The sequence below is a fragment of the Papio anubis genome, chromosome 10 (assembly GCF_008728515.1).
Source record: "Papio anubis isolate 15944 chromosome 10, Panubis1.0, whole genome shotgun sequence".
In the NCBI taxonomy this organism is placed as follows: domain Eukaryota; kingdom Metazoa; phylum Chordata; class Mammalia; order Primates; family Cercopithecidae; genus Papio; species Papio anubis.
The window spans coordinates 35298992-35319402 of NC_044985.1; the positions used below are offsets into that span (position 1 = coordinate 35298992).

The 20411-nt window shown below is 37.7% G+C and overlaps 1 protein-coding gene across 7 annotated transcripts in view; it reads left to right on the forward strand.

The window, feature by feature from the left end:
- The window catches only part of RIF1 (replication timing regulatory factor 1), a 70208-nt gene that overhangs the window by 26189 nt on the left and 23608 nt on the right, over positions 1-20411 (forward strand). For 6 of the 7 annotated variants that reach the window (XR_635416.4, XM_009182215.4, XM_003907471.5 and 3 more), the window contains 14 exons: positions 857-1033; positions 1275-1385; positions 2713-2775; positions 3885-3985; positions 5756-5842; positions 7089-7159; positions 7367-7547; positions 9513-9620; positions 10603-10752; positions 12218-12317; positions 16022-16286; positions 17731-17773; positions 18883-19085; positions 19932-20031. Coding sequence is in view for 6 of the 7 variants with exons in the window: in XM_009182215.4 (XP_009180479.2) it covers positions 857-1033; positions 1275-1385; positions 2713-2775; positions 3885-3985; positions 5756-5842; positions 7089-7159; positions 7367-7547; positions 9513-9620; positions 10603-10752; positions 12218-12317; positions 16022-16286; positions 17731-17773; positions 18883-19085; positions 19932-20031 (1760 nt within the window). In the remaining variant the exon portion in view is untranslated. The remainder of the gene's footprint in view (positions 1-856; positions 1034-1274; positions 1386-2712; positions 2776-3884; positions 3986-5755; positions 5843-7088; positions 7160-7366; positions 7548-9512; positions 9621-10602; positions 10753-12217; positions 12318-16021; positions 16287-17730; positions 17774-18882; positions 19086-19931; positions 20032-20411) is intronic. The other variant, XM_009182216.4, reaches the window with a different exon arrangement.

The window sequence follows — 20411 nt, forward strand, 5'->3', positions numbered from 1 at the left end:
TAAAAACAACACATTGGCTGGGTGAGGTGACTCATGCCTGTAACCCTAGCACTTTGGGAGGCCGAGACCAGCAGATCACTTGAGGTCAGGCGTTTGAGACCAGCCTGGCCAACACGGTGAAACCCCGTCTCTACCAAAAATACAAAAATTAGCCGGGCATGGTGGTGGGCACCTGTAAGCCCAGGTACATGGGAGGCTGTGGCAGGAGAATCGCTTGAACCCTGGAAGGCGGAGGTTGCAGTGAGCCGAGGTCATGCCACTGCACTCCAGTCTGGGCAACAGAGCGAGACTCAGTCTCAGAACAAAAACAACACTTCAGCCAGGTGCAGTGGCACGCACCTATAATCTCAGCACTTGGGAAGGCTGAGGCGGGAGGATCACTTGACGCCAGGAGTTCGATACTGCCTGTGCTACATGGTGAGACCCTGTCTCTACAAAAAATTAAAAAATTAGCAGAGCACAGTGACATCCATCCATCTATAGTTACGGCTACTTGGAATGCTGATGGGAGAATTGCTTGAGCCCAGGAGTTTGAGATTTTAGTGAACTATGATTATACCACTGCACTGCAGCCTTGGCAGTACAATGAGACTCTGTATCAAAATCTTAGCAGTTATAGTGTCTCTTTATGTATATCATTGAAAGACAGTTATTTCATATGTATTATTTTATATTTACCATCTGAGTCTTAAAAATTTCTGTTACAGAATACCTGCATATTAATATTTCAAGGTATGGATTAATGCCTGAGACATTTAAACTCTGTTTAAAAGTTTCATTGAAATGAAATATATGCATTTGGGTAGCTAATATAAAATGAGCTTGTATGACTTACCCTTTCTTTTTTTTCTTAAAGGTGCTTCCTCCCCATATGGAGCCCCGGGAACCCCCCGAATGAACCTGAGTTCGAATTTAGGTGGAATGGCCACAATCCCTTCCATTCAACTTTTGGGACTTGAAATGTTGCTTCATTTCTTGTTGGGTCCAGAAGCCTTGAGTTTTGCTAAGCAAAATAAACTTGTGCTGAGCTTAGGTATTTAAATATTTTAAGAATAGTTTTAATTACTAAAACAGTCCAGGACTTATTGCATTGGGGTGAGGAGAGGTGTTATTTTTTCACAGCCAAAATGTTTTATAGTTGTGTATGAAATAAATATGAATCTTTTTTTATAGAAAACACACCTACTTAATAGACGTTTTAAAGTTTTATAGTGAGAAATGTATTTCGTAAATCTGTTGTTTTACATAATTATCTTTTATTCTCCCCCTTTCAGAGCCACTGGAACATCCCTTAATCAGCAGCCCTTCTTTTTTTTCCAAACATGCAAATACACTTATCACTGCTGTTCATGATAGCTTTGTTGCAGTTGGAAAAGATGCCTCCGGTAAGATAATTTGATTTATTATTTGCTCAAATGTGTGTTTAAAAAGAAAAAATAGGCCAGTCACAGTACCTCACACCTGTAATCCCAGCACTTTGGGAGGCCAAGGTGAGTGGATCACTTGAGCTCAGTTGTTTGAGACCAGCCTGGGCAACATGACAAAACCCTGTCTCTACAAAACACACAAAAACTAGGTGGGCGTGTTGGCAGATACCTGTAGGCCCAGCTGCTCGGGAGGCGGAGGCATGAGAATTGCTTGAGCCCAGGAGGTGGAGGTTGCAGTGAGCCAAGATTGTGCCACTGCACTCCAGCCTGGGTGATAGAGCAAGACTCAGTATTAAAAAATAAAAAAATAAGATAAAATAGAAAATATTTATATGGTGCCACCTACTGGCCAGATTGTGCGAGAACTTTACATATATTCATTTAATTTTGGCAGTAACGTTCCATGTTAGTTCATTTTACAAATGAGGAAATTGGGTAATACAGGAAATACATAAGTTGTGCAGAGTCACTTATAAGTGGTAATACTGTGTCAGGCTCTATGGCTTTAGTATCTGTACCTAAACTCCTGTGTTATATGGCCTATCAAATAATGAGGAAAGGAAATTTCAAAAATTGTTTGCTGTTGGAACTGGTTGGGAAAAGAATCACAATGAATCACATAATTTTTTTTCTGTTGGTTGTTAGATATCCTTCTGAATCTCTGTGAACAATCTTTGCCTCAAAAGTAGTGGGCATTCAGTTCAGAAAAGAAAGATAATAAAAAAAGATAAAGCAGTTACCCTTAGTTATACAATTCAGTGTTAACATGTTATAGTTGTTTTAAGGAACACATTTATGGCTGGACATGGTAGCTCATGCCTGTAACCCTAGCACTTTGGGAGGCTAAGGTGGGAGGTTCGCTTGAGTCAGACCAGCCTGGGAAATGTAGTGAGAATGCTGTCTTTACAAAAAAGAAAAAAATAATAATAGTAATAATTAGATGGGGGTAGTGGTGTGTACCTACAGTCCTAGCTACTTGGAAGACTGATGTGGGAAGACTGCTTGAGCCCAGGTTGTTGAGATGACAGTGAGCTATGATTGTGCCGCTGTACTCCAGCCTGGACAGAGCGAGACCCTATCTCAAAAAATAAACATATTTAGTTTCTACGAACAAAAACGAAGTGATAGTGTTTTATAAACTTACTACAGGGCTGAATATCATGAGGAAAATTAAATATTGTTCAATTTATTTGTTTAGTGTAAGGAAGTAAAGGGAGAATGTTAGTCATAGTACAATAGTCATATGTACTTCATTTAAAATACTCAAGTTTATTTTGTTTGACAGATGTGGTTGTCAGTGCTATCTGGAAGGAGCTAATTAGCTTGGTAAAGTCAGTTACTGAATCAGGTAAGCACTATTAACACTGATCAAATGATTTTTTTTTTGAAACAGGTGGTGATCAGATGATTTTTATAGCATCCAGTGAATTATTTGGCAGTATATAAAATGTATTTTAAAAGTATTTCTTGTATTACCATAGCTTCCAGGCTTTAATTTATAGTTAATGCTTGAACAACACTGGGGTTAGATGTGCTGACCCACCATATGGTTGAAAGTCTACATATAACTTTTGACTCCCCGAGAACTTAACTACTGATAACCTATTATTGGTTGGAAGCCTTGCTGATAACATAAATAGCTGATGAACACATATTTATATGTTATGTGCATTATATGCTGTGTTCTGTGTTCATTAGCAATATAGTAAATTAGAGAAAAGAATATTAGGAAAATCATAAGAGAAGACACAGTCATTAAGTGGAACCAGGTTATATCCTTGTCTTTACGTTGAGTACACTAATGAGGGAAGAGGAGGGGTGGAACTTGCTGTTTCCGGGATGGAAGAAAATCTGAATATGAGTGGACTCATGCCGTCCAAACCCTTGTTGTTCAAGGGTCAACTGTACTTACTATTGTTGATTTAGAAAAAAACAAATTTTTACAGCTTTCTGTATAGTCATCTCTAAAATTACATGCTTGGAAATACACCCTTCTAGCCGGGTGCGGTGGCTTATGCCCGTAATCCCAACACTTTGGGAGGTCAAGGCGGGTGGATCACCTGAGGTCAGGAGTTTGAGACCATTCTGACCAACATGGAGAAACCTCGCCTCTACTAAAAATACGAAATTAGCCAGGCATGGTGGTGCATGCCTGTAATCCCCAGCTACTCAGGAGGCTGAGGCAGGAGAATCGCTTGAATCCGGGAGGTGGAGGTGGCGCCATTGCACTCCAGCCTGGGTAACAAGAGTGAAACTCCTTCAAGAAAAAAAGGAAATACACCGTTCTCGGCCGGGCGTGGTGACTCACGCCTGTAATCCCAACACTTTGGGAAATTGAGATGGGTGGAGTTTGGCACAACATTGTGCCCCTGTACCCCAGCTTGGGTGACAGAGCAAGACAGCTCAAAAAGAAACCAAAACAAAAAAAACTACACCCTCCTTTTTGCTTTTTGATAGGTAACAAAAAAGAGAAACCAGGTTCTGAAGTTTTGACTCTCTTATTAAAGTCTTTGGAAAGCATAGTAAAGTCTGAAATATTTCCTGTATCAAAAACGCTGGTAAGTATAATACCCATATGTTGGACTTTAAAAACCATTTTCTGAAGTTAAATTTTATATCGAAGATAGTTTGGGAAGACATTTTTTATATCAAGCATTCATCAGCAGTTTAGTCCTGTTGCAGTAGGTGCCATTCTATTAACTACAGAGTCATTCGAACCCTTTTTAGTAAAGTGACTATAACAACAGCCACAAAAGTCTTCAATGTGATAAGAAAAAAAATACCTGCCGTACAGAGAAAAACTAGGGTAAAGGACAGGAAACTTGAACTGAAGAAACTCAGATGTCCTTTAATTTTACGACAAGATTGCTGAAAACCACTAATAGTTAGCTGGTACTTTGTTCTAAATTAACTGTTTTTAACCAAGAGAATGACTTTGATATTAAAACACATTTTTTTTTAACCCGTGTAGTACAGGAAGAAAAGTGAATTGGATATGATTTTGATGATATGAGCATCTCAGAATAAGCTCTGATGGAACAAACAATACCCTAAAATTCTGATTTTGTTTACTTTATGTACTTTGACAGTTACTTGTTCTGTGGCAGTATAGCATAGTGGTTAGTCGCAAGGGCTCTGGAGCAGACTAGGTTGAATACCAGCCTAACTATTTATTAGCTGGGTAAATTTGTGCAATTTATCTATTCCCTTGGCTTTGCCTAACCCCATATGTAAAGAGGGAATGTAGCAGTAGTTAAAGACTAAATGAGTTGATACATGCAAAGTACTATGGGCCAGGAACAAACTAATACTGTCTATTATTATTAATCTGTTTCAGATGACAGTATGTGAAAGTGTATTTTCACTGACGTAACTCTTTTATAACATTTAAGTTATGTAGTGCGTGTTCATAACAGTATATTACCGCTGGGCATGGTGGCTCACACCTGTAATCCCAGCACTTTGGGAGGTCAAGTTGGGCAAACTGCAAAAATTAGCCAGGCGTGGTGACATGCCTGTAGTCCCAGCTCTTCTGGAAGCAGAGGTGGGAGAATCACTTGAGGCCACGAGTTTGAGGCTGCAGTGAGCCAAGATCGTGCCTCTGCAATCCAGCGTGGAGAACAGTGAGACCTTGTCTCAAAAAAGAAAAAAACTAGTGTGGTAGTATTTTTGGAGAGCAATTTGGTAGGCTCAGTCAGTTTGATTTAGCAATCTTGGACCCAACTATTAGTTAGCAGTGTTTGAATATTTGCTTTGGGTACCAGTATAATTAATTGCAGAATTTCTATTAGTATAAAAAAATATAGAAATAGTCTCAAGGTACCTTAATAGAAAAATGGTTGACTAAATAATGGGCACTCATATAGCAGTATTTTTCTATATTGATGCAAAAACTCTGTAACAAGGTAAAATGAAGGTTAGTTGCAGAGCTTAATATCATTAGTGATTTACATTGTAATGGCTTTAATAGTTTAAAGGAATGTGTGTATATAACCGACTGCCCAAGAAGTTGTGTGTTTTTCTGTGTACTTACATATACAGAAATTTAGAAGGTCTAGGAAAATAGACTCTGAACTGAAAGTATTGATTATCCCTGGAGATTAAAGACTTTACCTGCTTTTTATATTTCTGTGTTTGAACTTTTAAAACGGATGCAGATATATTCATGTTAGCGAATGAATGTATTTGATCTTTTTTAACTAATGAGATTATATTTACGTTAATGAATGAACATTACTTGTAATTGTTAGAGATATAGTTAACACTCAGATTTTTATTAGATAATATTTTTACGGCTAATTTACTGTAAAACCTTTTATCTCTCATAGGTCCTCATGGAAATTACAATTAAAGGACTTCCTCAGAAAGTATTAGGTTCACCAGCATATCAGGTTGCTAATATGGATATTCTTAATGCAAGTATCTTAAATGTAATATGATGAAGATTGGCGAAAAACATTTATACTTCCTTTTTTTATTTTTTATTTTATTTATTTAATTTATTTTTGAGACAGAGTTTCACTCTTGTTGCCCAGGCTGTAGTGCAATGGCACCATCTCCGCTCACTGCAACCTCCGCCTCCCAGGTTCAAACTATTCTCCTGCCTCAACCTCCCGAGTAGCTGGTATTACAGGCACGTGCCACCACGCCTGGCTAATTTTGTATTTTTAGTAGAGACGGGGTTTCTGCATGTTGGTCAGGCTGGTCTTGAACTCCTAACCTCAGGTGATTCCCCCGCCTTGCTCTTACAAATGCTGGGATTACAGGTGTGAGCCACTGCACCCAGCCATATTTCCCTTTTTTCTTTTTTTAAAAAAAGGATAACCTTATGTAAAATTCTGAGAGTATTGGATTTGAAGTATATTGACCAAATTAAAGGAAAAACTGATAGTTAATGTAAAGAATTAAATATGCTGCTATGTGAATGAAGAAACTATTTTCCTGGATTAAATAAATGGCTCCAAAAGGAAAGTTTCCTATTTGTTTATATACGATAATAGTGTTGGTTACTGCCACAAATATTGGAAGCTAATGTAAAATGCACTTAATATTTCTAGGACGTAGGCATTGGGATTCCAGTAAATTTTAGATTGATGCTCTTTTTATATCTGAATCTCATCATTCCTTGATTTTCTGTGTAGAGGAAACAGCTATGATTAGACTTGAAGAGTTTGATTTTTTTTTTTTTTTTTTTTTTTTGAGATGGAGTCAGGCTGTTGCCCAATCTGGAGTGCAGTGGCGTGATCTCGGCTCACTGCAACCTCCACCTCCCGGGCTCATGCCATTCTCCTGCCTCAGCCTCCCAAGTAGCTGGGACTACAGGTGCGTGCCACCCTGCCTGGCTAATTTTTTGTATTTTTAGTAGAGACGGGGTTTCACCGTGTTAGCCAGGATGGTCTCGATCTCCTGACCTCGTGATCCACCCGCTTCGGCCTCCCAAAGTGCTGGGTTTACAGGCGTGAGCCACCACGCCTGGCCAAGAGCTTGATTTTTGTGTGTAGTTAATGGAAATAATTTTATTAACATGGTTGTCATACCTTAAGTAATGCCAAAAGTTAAATTTGTCATGCTAAAACAATTTTATTTCTTAAATAACCGATTATAAAAAACAAGTGTTCTATTCTTTGTAACTGAGAATATTGGCTTCATTTTCTCCTTCAGGGAACTCCAGCTTTGTTCTTAATTCAATTAATTTTCAACAATCTCTTGGAATGTGGTGTATCAGATGAAAGGTAAGTTCGTACTTTAACTTGAAACTTTGTCTTGGAAAGGTTATGTAATGAATGAGATTATTTATGTACTATTTCCTAAGTTTCTTTAAGACTTTTTTTTTTAAAAAAGACAATTCATTAACTTTTTGTTATTTTAGAATTTTGTTAACATTAAATTAATATATTCCTGCCAGAAAGTTGATGCATTGTTTATAATTTTTTCTTCAGGTTCTTTCTCAGTTTGGAATCACTTGTAGGCTGTGTTCTTTCTGGTCCAACTTCACCACTAGCTTTCAGTGACTCAGTTTTAAATGTTATCAATCAAAATGCAAAGCAGTTGGAAAACAAGGAGCATCTCTGGAAAATGTGGAGTGTTATAGTCACCCCATTAACTGAATTGATTAATCAGGTATGAAATAAATCTACATATTTTAGATAATACACCTTTTTTATTTGTGCAATTGGGGAAATGAATAGTAAGTTTGAATTTGAATAAAAGATCATAAATATTTTTTCTGGTGGAATTTGCAAAGTTTGTATTTTTTATTTTATTGCATTTCTGCCTCACTGGTAAAGAAACTATAACTTAATGGGGACTAATCAGCTTCATTTTCTTTAGTAGTGATTATAAACCTAGAAGGCTCACATAGATGTAAAATCTTGTATCTTGGGTTCTTTCAGTAGTTTTATTAACGGAATAACAGTGGTTATCTTGACTAGGCTGTGTATTCCCCCAGTTAAGCCACGTTGGTGATTACCTCAAAGCCATATAGTATTTCCTTAAGTCAGGAATCTATTGAGAGTTGAATAATCTGTGTATTTAAATACTTAAATCCTTACGTTTACGTATTTAACCGAACTGGGAATAGTGACAGGCTGTGCAGCACGTTCTGTTTATGATTTGTCAGCCTCTTTGTCAATCATTAAGTGGGAATATGCATTCTCTGGGCTAATAGTGCTGTAACTCAAAAATGAAATAACTTGAAGGAATTTTGTTGTTGTTGTTGTTGAGTCGGAATCTCACTCTGTCACCCAGGCTAGAGTGCAGTGGCACGATCTTGGCTCACTGCAACCTCTGCCTCGTGGGTTGAAGCGATTATCCTGTTTCAGCCTCCCGAGTAGGTGGGACTACAGGTGCGCGCCACCACGCCCAGTTAATTTTCATATTTTTAGTCGAGATGGAGTTTCCCTGTATCGGTCAGGCTGATCTCAAACTCCTGACCTCAGCCTCAGCCTTCCAAAGTGCTGGGATTACAGGCGTGAGCCACTGTGCCCAGCTTCTTATATTATAGTTACCTAGCCCTTATTTTGGCTACTCAAACCAGCACAGTATTCTTCTGGAAGAAAAGTCATTTACATTCTTTTTGGTTTTTGTTTGTTTGTTTGTTTTTGTTTTGTGATGAAGTCTCGGTCGCCCAGGCTGGAGTGCAGTGGCACGATCTCAGCTCACTGTGAGCTCCGCCTCCTGGGAGCGGAGAATGGGGTTCACGCCATTCTACCGCCTGCCTCAGCCTCCTGAGTAGCTGGGATTACAGGCGCCCGCCACTATGCCCGGCTAATTTTTTTCTTTTTTCTTTTTTTTTTTTGAATTTTTAGTAGAGATGGGATTTCACCATGTTCACCAGGATGGTTTTGCTCTCCTGACCTCGTGATCCTCCCACCTCAGCCTCCCAAAGTGCTGGGATTACAGGCATGAGCCACCGCGCCCGGCCTACGTTCTTAAATAGCTTCCCACTGTTAGAACGATCACAGAGGCCCTTTTTATTGTATTAGTTTTTGCTGGAATGCTGTGTATGTATAATAGAAGACTTTGGAATTGGCTCTGGGAATCTCTTTTAGAACGTATAGTACATAATTTCCCCAGGTTGCTATTAACAGATTACAGCCACTTGATGACTTAAAACAACAGGGATTTATTCTCCCTTAGTTCTAGAGACCAGCTATCCAAAATCAAGGAATTGGTAGGATTGGTTTCTCCTGGAGCTCCGAGGCAGAATCTCTTCATGCCTCTCAGCTTCTGCTGGTTGCTGGCAATCCTTGACCTTCCTTGAGTTGTAGCTGCATCACTTGACTATGCCTCCATCTTCCTGTGGTATTGTTCTCTGTGCCTATCCAAATTTTCCTCTTCCAGAAAAGACTGTTCATTGGATTGGGGCTGACCCTAATCCAGTAGGACTCCTTCTGAACATCTGCAAAGACTTCATTTCCAAATAAGACTACATTCGTAGGTTCCAGGGGTTAGGAGTTAAACATATTTTGAATCTCATCATTGAGGGACACAGTTTTGCCCACTTCTTATAAATAAGTTATGTTACTACTTAGGATTAGAATTAAGATGGTGATTTGTCTAACTTCATTATTTTTCTTGTTTTAGACCAATGAAGTAAATCAAGGTGATGCCTTAGAACACAATTTTAGTGCCATCTATGGTGCATTGACTTTACCAGTAAACCATATTTTTTCAGAACAGAGATTTCCAGTGGTAAGGCATTGTAAAGTATTGATTTCTAAGGGATTTGTACTTTTCTGAAAATATTACTTCATCCTTTATAATCAGCTTCCACAATGATTTCTTTTTCTTTTTTCTTTTTTTTTTTTTGAGACACAGTCTCGCACTGTCATCCAGGCTTGGAGTACAGTGGTGCAATCTCAGCTTACTGCAACCTCTGCCTCCTGGGTTCAAGCAATTCTCCTGTCTCAGCCTCCCAAGTAGCTGGGACTACAGGACCATACCACCGCGCCCAGCTAATTTTTATAGTTTTAGTAGAAATGGAGTTTCACCATATTGGTCAGGCTTGTCTTGAACTCCTGACCTCAAGTGGTCCACCTGCCTTGGCCTCCCAAAGTGCTGGGATTACAGGCATGAGCCACTGTGCCCAGCCCACAATAATTTCTAAAATAAGACTTGTTTATGACTTTATTATTAGCTTAGGAGAATGATGAAGGACGAGACAAGTTCTTTTGGATCTTTGATAAGTTTTGGTATCATGGCCTTATTTCCTCTCTTCAGTTAGATCTCTGGGGTGTAGGGGAAAGGTTATGACTTCGTGTTAGTCTGTTTTTTATTTTGAGACAGAGTTTCGCTCTTGTTGCCCAGGCTGGAGTATAGTGGTTCAATCTTGGCTCCCTGCAACCTCCACCTCCCAGGTTCAAGCAGTTCTCCTACCTCAGCCTCCTGAGTAGCTGGGATTATAGGCGTCTGCCACTTTGGCTGGCTAATGTTTTGTATTTTTAGTAGAGACGGGATTTTGCCATGTTGGCCTCGAACTCCTGACCTCAGGTGATCCACCCGCCTCGGCCTCCCGAAGTGCTGGGATTACAGGCGTGAGCCACTGCGCCTGGCCATTAGTCTCTTTTGTGACACATTAAATGTTGCAGTGTTTTTAAAAGATGTATTGATTCTAGAAACTATTCGATACATAGGTATATATTAACAGAACTTCTTTTTTTATTGTTATTGTTAGGCCACCATGAAGACTTTACTTAGAACTTGGTCAGAATTATATAGAGCATTTGCTCGTTGTGCTGCTTTGGTGGCAACAGCAGAAGAGAACTTGTGCTGTGAGGAACTTTCTTCCAAGATAATGTCCAGTTTGGAAGATGAAGGCTCTTCTGTGAGTTTGTCCTGATGCTACCTTTTTTTGTTTGTTTTTAAAGGATTCTTTTCAAGTAAATGGAGATAACATTTGTGAGCTATCACTTATTACTGCTTCTATTTATATGTGGCAAAGTTGATATTGAAAACAAGTATGCTTTGTGTAACAGTTTTGTGTCTTTGGGCTCTAAGGTTCATGTTTTGGGATCATTAACAGTGAAGATCTTTTACTATACGTGTATCTGCTTGTGCTTGTGTTTTTCTAGATTAACAGTTCAAGGGCCTTGCTGTCCTGAACCTCACTTTCTCATATGTATCTGTTAGATGTTTAAATTCAATCCCTTTGAAAGTTTGTAGTCTTCGAAAATATAAGTCTCTTTTCTCTTTCCTTCCCTCCTCATGGAAAGGACAGCTGTTGGGAACAGATTGATATGTGTCATTCCAGAATAGACCTCTTTCTATTTACACATGTCATTTGTATATTGATACTTGCATATGCATATGAATACGGTATTCTTGGCAAGGAAATCCTTATTGCGAAGTAATTATGTAACTTTTCGTAAAACACTGTCTTGGCTCCATTTCAAGTCAATCCATATAGCTCTATTATTTCTTTCAACTGCTGTCTAGTATTCTGTAGTATGATTGTACCATTACTTGGAATTCTATTATTTTTTTAATTTTTTATTATTTTTTGAGATGGAGTTTCACTCTGTCACCCAGGCTTTATTATTTTTTGAGATGGAGTCTCACTCTGTCACCGAGTAGCTGGGATTACAGGTGTGCACCACCACGCCCAGCTGATTTTTGTATTTTTAGTAAAGATGGAGTTTCGCCATGTTGGCCAGGCTGGTCTCAAGCTCTTGACCTGAGGTGATCCACCTTGGCCTCCCAAAGGGCTAGGATTACAGGCGTGAGCCATTGCACCTGGCCTGGAATTCTGCTATTTTAAGGACATTTTGGTTGTTTCAATTATTTATTACTGTGTATAATCCTGGTAATGGCCTTCACACAGAAACCATTGTTTTTCCATGCAGATTATTGAAATGATATTTGTTGTGTGTGTTTTCTCTACATCTTATATCTAACACATAATTTAATGAGGAATAAAGGAAAGTAAAAATAACAGTTCTTTTTTCTTTTCCCCCTTGAGACAGAGTCTCACAGTGATTGTTGGGTATAGTAACTACACACCTATAGCATGTTTGTAGCTTAGGAACAACAGACTATATAGGTGTGTAGTAGGCTGTATCATCTAGGTTTGTGTGAGTACCCTGTGTTCCCACAAGATGAAATTGCCTAATGACCCATTTTTCAGAATGGATCTCTGTTAAGCCATGGGTGGCTGCACTAAATGTACTGTAAGCTGTGGCATATGTTACATAGAATATATGGGAGTAACAGTCATTTTTTCATGTTGCTTACTCTTGTTGAATACTGTCCCAGTACTTGAATGTGTCTAACAGTGATATTCTCTTCTCTAGAATTTGTTGCTCGTGGATAGAATTATTCATATTATTACTGTAATGGTTGATTGTATTGACTTCTCACCATATAATATTAAATATCAGCCCAAAGTTAAATGTAAGTATGTATTTTTTAACCTTTGTTTATCCAGTATTTTATAAGCACTACTGAACTTTGCCAGGGGAAGTCCTAATACCTTTGCCACCTCATTTTAGTAACTTTTGATCATGTTTAACCATGTTAGTTACTATGCTGGGAGCTTTCATACATGTACTCTCTTTTTTCTTTTTAATTTTCAGATGCTGTGTATCATTCTCTTATCTCTATCACACACAAAATGTCTTTACTCCTTTTTACAACACAGAAAGATAAATACTATTCTAATTAGAGATTGCCTAATGGTACAAATGGTTTTACTCATTCCATCTGGTATGAAGGATTATCTGGACAAGAAACTTAGACATAACTTAAAATGTTTTTATTTGCAAGCCTTATTTAAAGTAATCATTGAATTGACATTATAATTTTAAAGAAAACAATGGGATCAGTTAATTGGTTATTTTTTTCCAGAAATGTTACAAAAATTTAATTCATTGTTTACCTGAAAAATGGTAAATGATTAAAATTGGACAATTGGGATCATAACAAGTTTTGTGTGATTTTTTTAAAAACCATAAGCCTTGGTTAGTTTTAAGTTATTTTGTAGCAAATAGTTTTTAAAATCTGCTAACTGATTGAATGAAGTCAAATATATCCACCTGCATTTATATGTTCGTACCATATAGGTAGTGATAATCTGTCATTAATGAAAAATGTTAGTTGATGTTGAGATATATTATTTCTTATTGTTTAAAGATTAGGAACATAAAATTATCTACCAATAAGATCTGCCATTGATGAGTTTTCTAAAACATTCTTAGAATCTTTTTTGGTTTTTGATTTTTTACTAAGTAGCAATATGGAGTAACATTTTAAGCTCCTGAAGTATATTATAGGTCAGAGCATCCTGGCCTGAGTCCCGTAGAAATATAGGTTATAGATGTTCTTGACATACTGATCTTAGCTCTCCTCTTGGGCTGACCAGGACCTAATCTGATTACCTCAGTGTGTCAAAAATAGGCTTATCTCTGAAAACCATAAGTATACCAAGATTGTATAACAGATAATGTCAGAAATTATAAGCCACCAAAGTTTCATAGAGACATAATTTTACCTATGTTGGTACTTCTGAAATTAGATTTAACTGAATATCCAATTCAGGAACTATAAGGCCACAGTTACAAATGTCTTTTCCACTCCATGTCCATGCAAAACAGAGCCAGAGTTCCTCTTGCTGTAAAATTCGGGTAATGGGGAGATTTTTAAAAGGAGTTGAGAAAAGGAAACAATATTAAGACTAACGGAAAGCAAATTGTTATTATCAGGATCGCCTTGGGATTTTTTTGGTGACTTACACTGTGATGATTTCAAATTTAGAGAAATATTGCAAGAGTTTACGTAGAAACTCTTCATTTACTCAGGTTTCTCAGTTAACGGTTGATTGCATTTATCTTATCTGCTCCCCCCTTCCCCAGAATATACATTTTATTCTTCCCCCCCCGCCGCAAACCGTTTGAAGGTATAGTTTTAGGCAAGTTGACAACCTGTAACAGTTCCTCAGTCTTGTCTTTTGTGTCCTTCAAAAAGCAACTTTAGGCCGGGTGCAGTGGCTCATGCCTGTCATCCCAGCATTTTGAGAGGCCAAGGTGGGTGGATCACCTGAGGTCAGGAGTTCTAGACCAGCCTGGTCAACAGGGCGACAACCTGTCTCTACTAAAAATACAAAAATGAGTGAGGCATGGTGCGCACCTGTAGTCTCAGCTACTTGGGAGTCTGAGGCAGGAGAATCTCCTGAACCCAGGAAGCAGAGGTTGCAGTGAACTGAGATCATGCCACTGCACTCCAGCCTAGGCAACAGAGCTACACTCCATCTCAAAAAAAAAAGCAATTTTACTTTCTTAGAGTCTTTCAATCTGGGATTATCATATTTCTTTAAGATTAGATTCAGGGTCCATTCATTTCTTTACCGGAGTGCCACAGAAATAATGCTGTAGTTCTTTTTCAATTCATTATTTTCCCATTACTGGTGATGTTAACACTTGCTGTTTGTTTGAGGATGGCATCTGCCAGGTTTTCCACTGCAAGGTTAATTACTACTAACTGTGGCACAATTACTTGTTTCTCTAGATACACTTTCATTTACCGTCTAATATAACATGGATTATGCTATTTATTCCTCTTTCTGTATTTGTCTCTACTGTCTCTGATAGTGAGAAACCTGGTTTTTGTTATCCTCAATGTATTTACAACTTGATCATTCACTTGTATGTAACCAGTCTCCTGACATATGGCTGTCATCTCACCTCAACATTCTGTCAGGGGATATCTGGATATAGTTTTTCAATGTACATTAATGTCTGAGAAATTGATTCCAAGGAGAAAGATCAACTTCCTTTTAGTAGCAACATTTGTTTTTCATGTTACCATATGAGATTAATTTTAATTTAGAAGCATTCATTTTCTGTTAAATTTGAGATCTCGTTCCTTAAAAGAACGATTTGAGAGAAACAAGTAATTTTGGAATGGGTATATTTTTTGGGCAAGAGCTATGTGGGTTTATTCTTCTAGGTAGATGTTTACAGAGGGATTAAAGATACAAAAGAAAGACAGTACTTTTAGACGGGTGGATCACGAGGTCAGGAGATGGAGACCATCCTGGCTAACACGGTGAAACCCCGTCTCTACTAAAAAATACAAAAAAACTAGCCGGGCGAGGTGGCGGGTGAGGCTGAGGCAGGAGAATGGCGTAAACCTGGGAGGCGGAGCTTACAGTGAGCCGAGATCCTGCCACTGCACTCCAGCCTGGGTGACAGAGCGAGACTCCGTCTCAAAAAAAAAAAAAGACAGTACTTTTAGGACAAATATTTTTCTTTAAATCTAGGAAACAGGCAGTAGACTTACTGCATTCTTTCTCAGCTTTGCATCTCTGACTTGTTCAATGTTATTTGTAGGGATCAATGTACTATAGATGAGCAAGGAAATGGTCCGTCGTTCATGGTGGAAATTTTTTGTTTTTAAAACTAACTTTTAAAATTTAAATTTGGAACCTATCTTACGTAATTTAGTACTTTCTTGCATATTAGTTGTTGAAATTTTATGAAATGTAAAATAAAAGTTTGAGATGCATTTTATAATTCCTAAGAAAAAATGGACTTGTTTTTCTGAAATTCATATTCATGATCCACCAAGTAGTTTTCGTCTCCCATTCTCATTTGTAAAGATAATGTTCTGGTGATACTTATCCATTAATGGTACATTATGTTATGATTGGTTTGGGGTGTTAGTCAACAAACGGACATGTATTTGATGTATCTAACTTTGTTTGTTTGTTTTTGTTTTTGAGATGGAGTCTCGCTCTGTCGCCCAGGCTGGAGTGCAGTAGCGCGATCTCAGCTCACTGTAAGCTCCGCCTCCCGGGTTCATGCCATTCTCCTGCCTCAGCCTCCCAAGTAGCTGGGACTGTAGGCGCCCGCCACCATGCCCGGCTAATTTTTTTTGTATTTTTAGTAGAGATGGGGTTTCACTGTGTTAGCTAGGATGGTCTCTATCTCCTGACCTTGTGATCCGCCCGCCTCAGCCTCCCAAAGTGCTAGGATTACAGGCGTGAAGCCACCGTGCCCAGCTGATGTATCTAACATTTAAATGTGAGCTATACATTGTAAAAGTGGACAGTGACCCTATTTTCAATTTACTTGAGTTTTTAATTCAATTTTTGTTTTTAGCACCACAGAGACCTTCAGATTGGTCCAAAAAGAAGAATGAGCCCCTAGGGAAATTGACTTCTTTATTTAAACTTATTGTGAAAGTGATCTATTCTTTCCACACTCTGAGCTTCAAGGAAGCACATTCCGATACCCTCTTCACTATTGGCAACTCAATCACCAGCATTATTTCCAGTGTACTTGTACATATTTCTTTGCCTTCTATGATCCGAAAAATATTTGCAACTTTAACAAGACCTCTCGCATTATTTTATGAAAACTCAAAGTAAGTATTTTGGGCTAAGTAGCTTTGAATTAAATGTATACAATTTAAATATAGGTCGCAACTTTTACTTTTTAATCAGCTGTGTTGTAGATGGTAGTCTTGACAATTTTGTGGAGAGGGTAATAAACTATACTTTTGTTAAAAAGAGAGTTCAAGTAGTATAGAAATATGAAAGAGAAATTGGAAGTCTTTCTGTTTTGCCTGTTACTTTCCTTTCCCTTTCCTTTACAATGCTTATCTTTTCAGAATTGTTTATGTAAACAAGCATACCTATTAAATGCATGATAGATAGGAAAGCCTACTTGACATGCTGTTTTGCAGTTAATTATATGGTATGCACTTAATACAGTTGGCTGTTTGTATCCATGGGTTCTGCATTCATGGATTCAACCAACCCTGGATCGAAAATATTTGGAAAAATTAAAAAGAAAAATAATGCAAATAAATACAGTGTGACAATTATTTACATTGTATTAGATATTATAAGGAATCTAGAGATGATTTAAAACCTGGAAAGATGTGTTTAGGTTACATGCAAATACAACTTGTTTTATATTAGGGTGTTGAGCATCCATGGATTTTGGTATCCTGGCAGGAGGGTGGTCCTGGAATTAGCCGCCACCACAGCCAGCTAATCCCCTATGGATACTGAGGGATGGCTATCTCTGTACCATATACACGAAAATCTCATTTTTAAAAATGTCTACACGTGATTCTGTTAACCTTTTACCCAATTTCTGACTGGTGGACATACATGTTTTTCTAGTATTTTCCCTCATAACAGTTGAACATTATACGTAAACATTTGCCGCTATTTCTGTAGAAAATTAGTAAAAATGTTGGTTCAAAGGGCATACACATTTATGTTTCTGAATTGCTCTCCAAAAAATTGAATTAATTTTGCATCACCCTTTATTTGAATCGAAGCAAGCAGTGCCTTAAAACCTGAAAGAAAAAAAAAAAGCCGTGGTAACAAACTTGTACAAGCATTTTGAAAGGATTCATCAATATTCTTTACAGCAAGCTTGTGTGGTTCAATCGTAGGACAGTTTGTCTTTCATAAATTAACAGAGAACATTTTTGGAACAGATTTTATAAAGTACAACCCCCAAATCCATGAACTTTTCTTTGCAAATCTTTAAGTCTGTATTACATTAAAAATAATGCCTAAAAGAAATGTACAGAAACAAGCAATTAATATGATTATTACTTTGAGGCTTATTGTAGATATTTTCTGTGATTTTTCAAAGATGGAATGGTTTTATGCTTAATATTTAGCATTTGAGTTTTTTTTACTTGTAAAGTCTTTGGACACCTTTTTATATCATCAATTTATATTTATTATGTCTTTATTGCCTTTTTCTTAGGATTAGCTTGATAGATAGTACAGTGTTAACTTGCAGAAATATAAATGGTATTCTATTTTATGTGTTTTCCTTCCTAGGCTTGATGAAGTTCCTAAAGTATATAGTTGTCTGAACAACAAGGTAAAAATAGACAATTGTCCATAAACCATACTTTCATGATGAGAAAATGATAGGGTTTAGATAATTTTCTTAAACATAATTCTGCTGATTTTTAAAGGGGTTATTCTTTCTTTTTTTTTTTTCTTCCTGGAGACAAGAGTTTCACTCTTGTCACTCAAGCTGGAGTGCAGTGGCAGGATCCTGGCTCACTGCAGCCTCTACCTCTTGGGATCAAGTGATTCTGCCACCTCAGCCTCCTGAGTAGCTGGGACTACAGGCACATGCTACCAAGTCCAACTAATTTTTTGTATGTTTAGTAGAGACAGGGTTTCACCATTTTGGGCAGGCTTGTCTCGAACTCCTGACCTCAAGTGATCTGCCTGCCTCGGCTTCCCAAAGTGCTGAGATTATAGGTGTGAGCCACCATGCTTTGCCTGTTCATCATTTTTAATGGACATTTAATAACACTATATGAACACATTTACAGGTTGGTTTTGTTTTGTTTTTTCTTTTTTTGGAGACAAAATCCCACCCAGGTGGGAGTACAGTGTCATGATCACGGCTTACCACACCCCTGCCCTCCTGGGCTCAAGGTGATTCTCCCACCATAGCCTACCAAGTAGCTAGGACTACAGGCACACACCACCGCTTCTGGCTAATTTTTGTATTTTTTGTAGAGGCAGGGTTTTGCCATGTTGTCCAGGCTGGTCTCAAACTCCTGAGCTTAAGCAATCTGCCTGCTTTGGCCTCCCAAAGTGCTGGGATTACAGGCGTGAACCACTGAGCCCAGCCTAGTTAATCAACTCTTAGCTTATCCCTTTATATATGATGGCGATTGGACCCAAAGTTTTCTAGGTGAACATATGTAGGCAACTATTTGTCTTGTTATAATTATTACAAAAACATAATTTCTTTTGTTAGTAGAAAATAAGTTCAAAATTGAACTGTAATATTAATAACCAAAGTAAATTCACCTGATAATTTGTCGAGTTATAAAGAGGGATATATATTTAAGGCAACAATGGGGGTTAGTTTAAAATTATCTTAATTTTAAAAATTGAAATAGCAACACATATTCTGTGAGTTAATGTTTAGTATATTTTTTGCTTTTATTTTTTCCTTTTTCCTAGTTAGAAAAGCTACTGGGAGAAATTATTGCTTGCCTACAATTCAGCTACACCGGAACTTACGACAGTGAACTTCTTGAACAACTCTCCCCACTATTATGCATAATATTTCTGCACAAGAATAAACAGATTCGAAAACAGAGTGCTCAGTTCTGGAATGCCACATTTGCTAAAGTGACGCTGTTGGTTTATCCTGAAGAGTTAAAGTATGCTAACAACAAAACTTACATACAACTAACTATTCTGTTGTGATCATGTAGATTGATATTTTGGTTTAAAATAATCTTTTCTTATGGGGTATTGTTGCAGAGGATTCCTTAGTTGAAATATTATATTTGGAATACACAATAGTTATTAAACATTATTTCACCTTCTCGTAGGTGCTTAGAATAACCTTGATTTCAGGAACCAAGAAAAGCAGTTTAAATTATCCTTAATAAAAGAGACAAAGGAGGACAGGAAATGGACAACTTTTTTTTTTTTTTTTTTTGAGATAAGAGTCTCACTGTGTTGCCCAAGCTGGAGTGCAGTGGCACGATCTTGGCTCACTGCAATCTCCGCCTCCCGGGTTCAGGTGATTCTCCTGCCTCAGCCTCCCGGGTAGCTGAGACTACAGATGTGTGCCACCATGCCTGACTCATTTTTTGTATTTTTAGTAGAGACAAGGTTTCACTGTGTTAGCCAGGATGGTCTCGGTCTCCTGACCTCATGATACGCCCGCCTCAGCCTCCCAAAGTGCTGGGATTATAGGCGTGAGCTACCATGCCCTGCCTGGACAATTATTAAAGCTAGACATGAATACTTTATATAATATTCTACTTCTTATTGGAATTTTCCATGATAAAAATTTGGAAATTCAGAAAACTACAAGGAAAAATACAAAAATTGCCTAGTTTCTCCCAGTTTTATATATGCATAGTAAGGAACAGTCTTTATTTAAAAATAAAGATGTATTTTGCTGCTCTAAAAATTAAAGTGCTGTTATTAACAGGTCATCAGTGTTCACCAGTACTACTTGACTTAAGGTGTGTATTTTATGTACTTTTTTAAAGACCAGTACTAACGCAAGCCAAACAAAAGTTTCTGCTCCTGTTGCCTGGTTTGGAAACTGTTGAAATCATGGAGGAATCCAGTGGACCATATTCTGATGGAGTAAGTTGGGGGGTTTTATTGTTCATTTGTTTTTGAACATTTAAGTTATTTGTTGAAAGTTATAAATAAGTAGAACCTGAACAGAAAAGAGGTTTGTAACATAGGCTTTTTGCATTTTGTCAGTTGTGTGGCCTAAAATTACTTTTGTGATTTTCACTAGAGATTCTTATGTAAATAATCTCTAATTCTTGTCATTAATCATTTGTTTTGAACTCAGGTACCTCATCTGTGCTGTTCACAAAGCGTAAAATACGTAATTGTTGCTTTGGAAAAACTGGAAATAATGGTTACTAAGTCATGTCTAAGCCAGAGCTGCTGTTCATTTTCTCTTTTCTTAAAAATTGATTTTCTCATTTCTTCTATCAGAAAAACACATCTTT